The sequence below is a fragment of the Phaethon lepturus genome, unplaced genomic scaffold (assembly GCF_000687285.1).
Source record: "Phaethon lepturus isolate BGI_N335 unplaced genomic scaffold, ASM68728v1 scaffold14126, whole genome shotgun sequence".
Lineage (NCBI taxonomy): Eukaryota > Metazoa > Chordata > Aves > Phaethontiformes > Phaethontidae > Phaethon > Phaethon lepturus.
Genome location: NW_010545676.1, coordinates 75,147 through 86,141, shown reverse-complemented (window position 1 = coordinate 86,141; position 10,995 = coordinate 75,147). Strand labels below are relative to the sequence as shown.

The window sequence follows — 10,995 nt, the reverse complement described above, 5'->3', positions numbered from 1 at the left end:
TGGCTAGGAGGGCTGCCCGGCTGCTGTAACTCTTGCCATGTCTGCAGCGGAGGTTATTTGATAACATGAAGCTGGGGGTTACCAGTAGGTGGCCTGGTAGTTTAATACATGCGGCTGTTCCTACTTTGAGTACCATTCTGCTCAGCCTGGTCTGTCCTCTAGGTATCCGTGGCACGAGCTGTGTGATTTAACACTTTGCTTCTGTTGGTCATAAAAGGTCCGGTGCTGAAATAACAGCACAACTGTTAAAATGGGGTCAGCGGAAGAACTGCTTAGGGTAATGTCTGTTTATTTGGTGTTCCTCAGTATTGCTAATTTTTATTTGGATCAAGAGAATGAGTTACTTTTTAAAAAAAAAGTAAGACAAGGCATGAATTCTTTAATTAAATGCATTGAAGTGAAGAAAAAAATAGCGTGTGTGTTTTGTGCACATTTGTCAAAATGGTCATTTGTTCTTCATTTAAACTGTTAATACATTTGAAAAATGTTTAATGTGTGTAATTACTTGCTATTTAGTTGCTAAAAGTATAGGAATTTAAGGTTGTGTCCTGTATTGTTGATTTTATTCCATATGAAGTGAAGCAATGAAGGCACAGTTCTGAAAATATTCAAATTACATGCATGTTTAACAACACAGTTGCATCAACTTTAGCGTGCTAGTTTGCTACACGTATACTTTTCTGTATGTAGGAGCTTTGTATGTCACTCTTGCTATTAAGAAAGTTTTTTGTTAATTTTCTTTTCCTGTTTAGGATGGGGAAGTCAGAGTTCCAAAGTACATATACATCATAGCACATGGCTTCATTTTCCTGGACACAATTTACGCTGGATACTGACTTTTATCCTCTTGTTTGTGCTGGTGTGTGAAATTGCAGAAGGCATAGTGTCTGATGGGTAAGTGCATGTCTACCTTCTCCTAATAGCACTGAGAATTTTAAAGGTTCCAGGGTAGGTATTTTCCTCCTGCCTAAATTCTCATCTAGACCGTATTCCTTGTAGTTATAAACATGTAAGCTGTGTTCTTGGTGATTAACCTACCGACCTTGTATCAGAAATTCCACAGACCTTGCCAAGTTATGTACACATGCACAACTGACCTTAATCATTTTTAGTTCAGCTTAATGACACTTTCTTTCCAAAGAGTAATCATAGATAAATTCCAACAATTCAAGCAAATGGTGACACTTTTGTGACATGTTTTGTGTCCAAGGATTCAGCCCCGCAATACTTACCCAGGCAGAACTCCCATGTGCACAGTACCGTTCCCCCACAAGCCAAGTTTTGTTCATCATAATAAAAGAAGTGGATCTACTGGGCCTTACCTCACACCCCATAGAGTTTCATCTGATGTTTGTGCACTACATCTGATCTGTTACCTTGAGCAGAGCAGCTCACATTATATGAGCATGATTTGTCATCTGTTATTCAACTTAGGATGTCTTTAAACAGTAGTCTGTGGGGAAAAAATATTCTAAGTGAAACAAGTGATACATAAGAGTGATTTATCATGAGAAATGCTAATGTTATATAACGATGGCTATGATTATCATTCTCTGAAGAAAGGTCTGATTTTCCTAACTATTATGAATTTGTAACCCAAGGATTATAAAGTTGAAGGTCCTCATTAAATAGAAAAAAAAATCTCTGTTTAGCCATCTATATAACAACTATTCCCCAACCAGTGTGAAAGGCACTGCAGTATTCTGCTGTAGAAGCTGACATCATCATTATTATTATAACTTCTCTTAAACATATATAAATAGGATGTTTCTCAATGCCAGTTTTTTTGAAAAGGAATTTTTCTCATGCTTATTCAGAGTTATGAGAGTGTGGGATGCTCAGAGCAAAATCTGCTTTGGGTTTTCTGTTTTATTTTGCTCTCTAGCAATCCCTCTCATTATGTTTATTTGCTATTTAACTTGACTTAGAATGCTGCTGTTAAGTAATGTGTCACCTGATGAGAATCAAAGCTCCTAGCTGTACTGGGGGAGTGCCAACCCACAGTCGTGCCTCCCAGGCACTCAGCAGGCTAGTGAGTGCTCCAGTGAATAAAAGCAGATTTTGAGACTCACCAGCTTTCTAAGACCAAAATGGATCATGTTGGTAAGTCCTTTTGACAGCACTTGAGTGCTAAAGACTTTGGCACCTCAGCAATAGATGCAGCCTATTGGAGCTATATAGGGGGATGCCAGCAACTTGTGTCTGTGAAATAAATAAATTGTAAAAAAACTCCCACTCCTGTAGCATTACCTACTGAAGCTTAGGCCATCTTCAGCTCCTGCCAGCTCTGCAGAGTTCACCACAATGTCTGTGTGAGGGAGGGCTTTCCTTTCCTGGTACAGGTGCAGGAAGTAGTCCTCCTAAGCTCCTGTGGATCTGTTAGATGTTCGGGATGTTGAGCTCTCAGACATGTGATGGCCAGTGATGATCTCCAGCTCTCTGACAGTGTAGCCCTTTTATCTACAAACTACACAAAGACAGCTTTTGCTGCAGCAAGAACAAATCCAGAGATGCTAATTTATTTTCCATGAGGTTCAGAGGCCAAGGTGTGAATTTCCCTCAGTGTTTGTTTCCAGAAGGATTCCTCTTGGTGTTTCTTCTCCTGGTGCTGGTTGGAAGACAGAGGAAATTGTACCTCTTGACAACACAAGACACTCCATTACTTGTGCGAAAGAAAGAAAAGGGGAGGAGGAGAAGATGGCAAGTAGGAGGAAAGAGGGGGGGAAACATGTACGCAAACCCAACAACATTGCTCAACAATTCCCATACTCCCAAAGGGCTGCAGTTGGCAGGACCTCCTCTGCTGCTACCTGAAGCAAAGTGTCAGGAGAGTTTTGCTTTATAGGACAGAACTTAACAGTATATGATTCTGTTGTAGGTTTTTGTTTGTTGGCTTGCAGTCACTGCAAACAGAACTCACTAAGTAATATCCGTGCCGTGGTGCTGTTCCTTCTCCCAAACTGGAAAATGAAAATAAAACACTTCCACAAAATGTTTCTGTAGAAAATCTTAAACTGTACTGTCAGTTGGTCTTATCTACATATTTTGATGGACAGCACCCGAACTAGTTTAGCTTTAATTAACTTTTCTCATTTTGGAGCTGAGCTGCTTATCCTAATTTAAACAATGTTCTAATTGATTTCAGTAGGAAATAGGAGTACACACATTTCATTTTCAGCACAAGGGAGGAATTTGAAATCCAACTATGTGATTTAGGAGTATAAATCCAATCAAAAGCCATAGACCTTTCCATCCGTAACTCATTCTAGAAAATCCTACATCAGGGCAGGGTGCAGAATACAATTCATAAATTAAAAGGGAAATATTTAAATAGCTAAGAGGGTTTAATTTTAATAAATGTTCACTTTTATCTTTTTAAGGGTTTCAGAATCGCGCCATTTACACCTCTACATGCCGGCTGGGATGGCATTCTTGGCGGCCATCACATCAGTTGTCTATTACCATAATATTGAAACATCCAATTTCCCGAAGTTGTTAATCGGTACGTATCACAACTTACAAGACTTGGAATTGTGATTGTGGTGCTGTGTGTCTGTTCATTTTGTGTCAGGTCATTGCAGTCTCGGTGCTAGCTTGTATGGATAAAGCTACACCTATATTCTGGTCTGCTGGTTGCCATTGCCAGACTCCGTTCTGAGTTTTCCTGAAAAAGTTCGTTGTTTTCAATGCTTTCAACTTCAAATACTATTCTGTATGGTGTTCTTGGGGATGCAGGGGGGCCAAAGGCTTCTCTAGGAAAAACTGGATTTGTGGGAAAAGTAGCATGTCAAACTCTTTAACTCTAAAAGCTATCCAAATCCCCCTGCTTGTCAGCATGTTGCATTGAAGCATGATATAAGATTGAAGCCATCTTTGTGTATGTGGTCTATGGAAATATGTAGGGAGTCAAGGGAAGTGGATGACATCACTGACTTTCAATGTGACCCTGGATATATTACTTCGCCTGCTTGTTTCTTGCTTCCTGTTCCTAAAACTCCCTTTGTAAACTGCTTTAAGACCTTTTGAATGGAAAATGCTATGTATAAGAAATACCTAGTATACTACATATTTTCTGCAAGATTGTAAATAAACTGTAGTGAGCTATAGAAAATCCATTGCGGCTGACAGTCGTGCAGTTGGTGATAACATTCTCTACTGTTTAAGTAGATTGCAGACTGTGGATGTCTACACATTTAGCTAACACATCCTGTTAGCTGTTATTTCTTTGGTGGTCCTGGCTCATCAAATTTTGTTTGAGTTAGTTTTCTGTATTAATGGATCCTGCTAAGGTTTGTCTTGTGTCATTGTAGCTCTGTGTTTCAAAGTTCTGTTCTAGTTTTTGTCAGGTGGTTAAAAAGTCCGTAACAACTGGATTTGAGAAAGTTTTTAAATATTAGAGATTATTTTGAACTGCATGTTGTGCTAAGCAAGCATCCTCTTCTGCAGAAGGAACCTGTAACTCCTGTAACTAAAAAAAAAAAAAAAAGTCAGTCCTCTTCAAAAACTTCAGATTTCTATCCAGGCTTGGCAACCTTTATGTTTTCTCATTTGGGACTGTTTTTCTTCTTGTACCCTTACTTTTAAGTAGGATATTTTTTGTCTTTTATGACTAGATGGGGTCATTTAGTTACTTTTTAACTAAGTCAACACAGTCTTTTTAATGCCTTCTCACAGGACTAGATGCTATGTCTCGGGAAAGCATTGCTAGTCTATTGCAGTCACCTATGGACAGCAAGCAGTGATTTTCTTTGCTTTTTTTTTTTGTTATTTCAAATGTATAATGCAGTGTTTAATAATTTAGTGTTGCTACCACATTTATACTGTTAAATCATTGAGAAAGGTAGCACAAATTTACAGCTGGTAGCTGATTACCTATTTTTGCATAATCTCTTCTCTGTAGAGATTTCTCTTTTATGATAATTTTGTTCAGTACTTAGAACACTGATGCTGAATAAGCTCTGGACAGTATTTGAATAATAAACAGTTATCGCAATGAATACCAATACTTAAGTAGGTATTACTGATACTGAAGTTAATAATTGTGAATTTTAATTTTGAAAGAATTTCCAAGGAACAGACTCCTTTAGAAAATCTAACCTTTATAGCTAACTGTTAGGCAAAAAAAAGAAAATCAAAATACCACAGTCTTTCCCACTTAGTTGGTCTGATTTTTATTTTAATCCAAAGTCTTCACAAGCTGAGGGTCTTTGATCTTTATTTTATTTTTGGTTTTGTTTTTCTTTTCATTGTCCTGTGTTTGTGAGAGAATCTAAGACAGACATTTCTGGAAGTCCTCATCCTTTATTCTTGACTGCGCAAATTTATTGTTATCTAGCCATGAGGATTGTCATCTTTCAATGTTAATTGCAACTACTCTGTATTGACAACTGGGACTAAGTGATGATACATTTATGTAAATTAGCCCAGGATAAGATAGTTAAATTACACCTATGCTCAGCTGTCAACTTCCTAGACTGCAGCGTGGTCATGAAGGAGCTTTCTTTTAAAGCCTAATACAAATGAGGTAAATGGGAACCATGAGGAAAATCTTAAGTTGGTGATAAACCTTCTGCTGAGTCTATGAGGAAGGAAACTGAAAGAGGGTTCTTTGTTAGTAAAATGTTGTAGAGGAGATGTAATATTACATGCACAGAGTAAAGTAAATGGCCTGATGTGGCATCTGCTGCTGCTTCTGAGTATCAGTGAAGTTCCACCTAACTGCAAGGCATCATCTGTCTCAGCTGCAGGATCCATGCCTACATTTGCAAAGAGTTCATAGCCATATAAAGCAAAGGCTTACAGAGCCTTACCTAAATCCGGTGGGGAAAGTCTCACTGATTCAGTGCAGGAGACCCTTAAAGGTCTGGTCATTAATTCTGAACAGGATAAAATTTTTCCAATCCTGTGAAACTTTGAGATATTTTCTTTTTTTAAATCTTTTTCACTCTGTACCTTAAAGAAACAAAGTCCATTTGTAGTTCTTCAAGAGGCAGATACCCTAACAGACCTGGGGATTAGCACGTTCCCTTGGGGTACGCAAGACAAGGACACACAGTTCCTATACTGAGCCTGCCTTTTAGCTTTGTGCCCAGGCTGTTGGCTATTTTGAAGTAGTCATTCTTATTATCTCTTATAAAAAAATTTGTCAAGGTTTGTAATATTTATTCTCTGAAGCTAATGATTGAGTCCAGGATCCCAGCTGACTGTCCCAACACTTTGATTTGGTCTGAATGTGTTTTTCTCTGTGTGACTTTGACCTGTAATTATATTTCAACAAACATAACTTTTCTAGTGTAGCACTGCTTACCAGGGGGACTGTCATAATAATGCTAATTTTGGTGCTCTTTGCACAGTGTTGTAGAATGGATGCATAACAGTTGTACAATTTAGCAGGACACATTTTAGAATAGTTTTCAAACTGAATTGGAAAATCTGCTGGCTTTCTCAATGTTCAAAATATGTAATTGAATAGTAGCATCTTATTGCACTATTCTTTAAGTTAGTATTTATTTGTTTTATAGATAAATAAACCTCTGAAATTAAACACTAGGAGAAAATTATGAAATAACAATAGGACTTTGAGTTTTTAATCTGAAAGGGATAGTAGCATGGGAACACACATGAATTTTTTGATTTAAGAAAATTGTCTTTTTCTTAACCAATCATAATTATAGGACTCCCTTACCATTCTTGACAGTAATCTAGTTTTCTAATTTAAATTTCTTGTGCCTTGCGATTGTAGTTAATTCCCTTAGAATTAATTAATTTTTTTAAATGGAATTTCCTGTTATCATATGAATATGATGCTTATTGCTTAATACACAGAATTTCTCTCCAAACAGACACAGGTGTATTAATAAATCCCACCCAGTTATGTGTGTGATTTTTCAGATCTTGGGCTTAATCCATGAAAGGTGTAGAACAGTTAGAGTTCCTCATGGCTTAATTTTCAGCGGTCTGGCCCCGGTGAGAATCTACACCCTGGTGTTATGGGTTGAAGTAGCTTACACAGGCCAAGAAAAAGCAAGGTGCTTTAGGCTGCAGGCATCTAGAATAGATCTATGGCAATCAAGTAAAGTAAAGCCTGCTTCTGTGATCTGATCACTAGGCAGTTCAGGCCAGTGGAAGTTCTTAGTAATAAGGTCTAGAAACTCTCAGCCAATACGCACTCACCATCCAGATGATAAAAACACAGCTTGAAAGAAAGAGCCATAACTATATTTTCCAAGGAGCCTTATCTTGAGGGGCTATGAACATCTTCCAGATTAGGTTATGTACACTTGTATTCAAAAGTGAGAAGCTAAATAAGTTCAAATGCTTTTAGGAGATATGACAATGGGAGGTCAGTTATCACCTGAGAATGTTGCATTTGGCACTTTCTAATGCTTCTTAGATAAAAGATAAATGGATGTTCTAATAAAATAATAATTACAAAAATAGGTCATATAGACCCTTATTTAAATCCTAAATAGGCGAATGGCTCTGCTAGGTCTTACTACTTCTTCCAAGAGCTCTGCATAGATACCAGTTGGTTTTTCAGGTATCCTCTGCTGGTGCAGATTTTCAGTGTGCTATGTTTGTGTAGGTCCTCTTTACTCTGAGGAGGATGCATTCTCAGCCCCTTGTAAGATGGAGACAAAACACAAAGATTAACAGATAAAGGTGGTTAGGACTAGAACAATGTGGAATGTATTCTTGGATTAAGTGAGATTTTAGAGTCAGGCATATCGCAAGTAGGAAGGAATAGTGCCTCGAAGGTAGGAAACAATCTGACGCAGGATGAGGAGATTAGATTTGATGCAGTATAAGTTGGGAAGATGGTAGGAAGCCTCACATAAGGCAGTTACAGTTTTATAAGAGGGATTCTGTAAGTATGTGTCTTAAATCCTCTCTGCAACTGCATCTGCTAGTAAAATACAGTGCTGAAATACCTGACCTCTCTTAGTGCTTTCTTCTTACAAACTGGCCTGTTAATTTTAGAGGAAGATAGACTGTCTTGGCGAATGTCCTAATGCCCAGTACTCTTGTATTGTTCCATTTACTGTCCTCATTTAAATGAGAGCTTTGAAATTGATTTCCATAGAAGCAGTATTGGCAGCCTCAAATCCCATATGGACTCTGTTGAATTTAGTTTTGCTTGGGAAGTGTGGGCCCACAGTACACCTCCACAGGGCTTCCTAGGGTGCCTCAAGGTAGCTGGAACGCCACAAACTCTTTGAACGTTGTGCAAGTTCCTGATGGTTACCCATATTTGTAAGTTAGACTTGCAGTTGCTAATGTCTTGGTTGAAGACTCTCTGGTGTTGCAGCAAGACACTCAGAAAGTATAGCCGTGTTTTCCTTGGCAGTTAGAGTGCGTTCCAGCTGTTGCACTGTGGCAGATACAGCAGCAATGAAAGATTCATGTAAAAAAAACGTAATCCTGGAAGGTATTTCCTGAAGAATGGGGAACAGGAGCTGGTTTATGGTGTGGTAAATGGTATGGAGTGTGTTTTCAAATCACCAGAGCTTACTGCAGGTGTTATTTGCCTATAACTGACAGTAGCACTTTTAGACAAGAAGTTCAGTAGAGCTCTAAAAAGCTAAAGTTGTGTTGTACAAATGCCAGAATACCCTTCCTTGATATGCCTGTGTATCTGCTTTATAAATTTAGAGCAGCAGGAGTTTGGAGAAAATATTTTAATATCTATTCCTGTACACATCCCAGAGATCTGCAAGGGGGAATGAGATCAATTTTCCTCCCAGCCAAATTTATAGAAGCCTTGTAGCATTAACCAAATTTGAAGAGCGTCATTCACAGTCACCTTCATTTGTGGGGCAACTCTCTCCCTTGAACTCATCATGGAGATACATGTTTTCAACAGATGGAAATTTCTTTCAACAGACTTCACTTCGTGAAACTTTCCAAATACTGCTAAATCTAATAGGGAAGGAATTTGGAACTAACATTATCTTAATATTTTCATGTTTGTGGAATTAAATTAGGCTTCTGTTTTGACATGAGAAAGGCCACTGTCTGGCTTTATATATTCTTGTTGCATTCTTTCTGAATTAATATTTAATACTGCTATTGTACATTTTTGCAACTGTGGAGATGATTAACTTTTTTTTTTCCCCCCCTCCTCTTACAGCATTGCTGTTCTACTGGACTTTAGCTTTCATAACTAAAACCATCAAATTTGTAAAGTTCTGTGATAATGGGGTTGGATTTTCTCAGCTTCGGTTTTGCCTCACAGGACTCCTGGTGGTTCTATATGGAATGCTACTAGCTGTAGAAATCAATGTCATCAGGGTGAGGGTAAGTTGGTATCATAAAAGTCTCCCTCTGTGTTTTGGTGGTGGTGGGGTTTTTTTGTTCATTTTTCTTTCTGGGTACTTACTGTGAAATGCATTTCTAAAGGAGAGAGGAAAATCCACTTAGAAATGTATTTAAGAAAGAAAAGTTAATGCAACTTTATGAGGCCAGATGAATCCATAATTTAAAAAAAAATTGCAGACAAACTACAGACTACATTGTAGTTGTTGAAGATTAATTTCATCCATTCAAGTTTGTTTCAAAAATGTCTGTTATGATTCACAGTTTCACTCATCAGAAACAAGTTATTTCTGATGCAAGGAAAGACTGAGTAAAAGGAATTGTCCACTCTGTCAGAGAATATCTTAGACACACAAATGACAGCTCTCATTTTCCAGGAGACGATCACAATAATTGATTTATTGGGGAAACTGGGGTTGCTATCTAGCCTCCCAGCTACACATTTTTTTTTTTTTTTCCCCCCCCTGTGGTGTCTGTAGTCATAATCCAAACTGGGAGATGGCTTTGGAGACTGCTAGATAGATAAATGCCAAAGTTCTTCCCTTGACCTATCCCTCACTTAACTGTATGCACAAATTAAACTTAGTCTCAGGAGGGAAAGAAACTTCTCCATGTAAATTTTCTTCTGCTTCCCTCACATTAGTATGTGAACTCTTTCCAGTAATGCATTCAGCAAGGTGAGTTGTATCTATCACGTATTTGTTCTTTTGTGATTTACTTGGGTTTTTTGTGTGTCTGTTTAATTGATAATTTAGGATGAAAATATGTCTAAAGACAGCCTTTTCAGTAACATTTTTGAAAGAAAGTAATAAAAACCTCAATGCTGGACATTCAGTATTTATCTCAAATGAAAAACAGTGGATTGGCTTGTAGGAAAAGTAAAATTCAAATGTGCTATCAGAGAGGCTTGCTCATAAACCTCCTCATAATAGTACTGCATAATTAAATGAGATTTAACCTCTGTGGAATTATAGACCACAAGGAAGAATAAAAAATGGTCACTGACTATTGTCTTTTTTTATGTTCTGTTTGTTTGGATTTAATTATTAAAGGATGTCATTGGTGCAAAAATGAATTAGCCAACAGTATGGACTTTTTACTGCCTACTATGTCTATGGCAGAGTTTGGAGGGCCAGGCTTGTTGCTGTAGCTGCTGAAGGAAGGGATTGGGATGCATGGAGAGCTGGCCACTGCTGAGGGGGAAGAGGGGCAAGGGGATGTGTCTGTAAAAATAAGAGGTGAGGACTCTATGCAGCAAAACCAGCAGACATTGGCCTCGCCTTTTTTCTCCTGCCTTTCCCCATCTTCTTCCAGAAGAAGAAGATTGGCTTGTTTGACTTTTAGTCCCATCCTAAGTGTACCTTCTCCTTTCCTTCCACTGTTCCCATTGTTCCTCTAGAGGGCCTTTCCCAACCCCATCATCATTTTTTCTAGGATCTGTGAATTATTTCTCCAACTATGATTGGAGAAAAGATAGGGTGAAGCATATCCAGAAATCCTACTAAGATTAATAGGATTTAGGTACAGTTGTAAGTAGAGATTGAATGAAATATGAGGTTAAGTACTTTTCAGAAAGGAAAGGCGTATTTTTAAGAGGCTTGGCTTTTTGTTCCCAAAAATGAGCTGTGTCTGAAAAAATTTTTTATTAACAGGAAATCGTCAGCAGTCTAACTTTGCTCT

At 38.0% G+C, this 10,995-nt stretch overlaps 1 protein-coding gene across 1 annotated transcript in view; it reads left to right on the top strand.

The window, feature by feature from the left end:
* Positions 1-752: 752 nt before the first annotated feature.
* ABCC8 (ATP-binding cassette, sub-family C (CFTR/MRP), member 8) overlaps positions 753-10,995 on the top strand; it is a gene marked incomplete at its 5' end in the record, with an annotated part of 79,875 nt that continues 69,632 nt past the window's right edge. The window contains 3 exons of the mRNA XM_010289036.1: positions 753-894; positions 3,381-3,502; positions 9,131-9,297. Coding sequence (XP_010287338.1) covers positions 753-894; positions 3,381-3,502; positions 9,131-9,297 — 431 coding nt within the window. The remainder of the gene's footprint in view (positions 895-3,380; positions 3,503-9,130; positions 9,298-10,995) is intronic.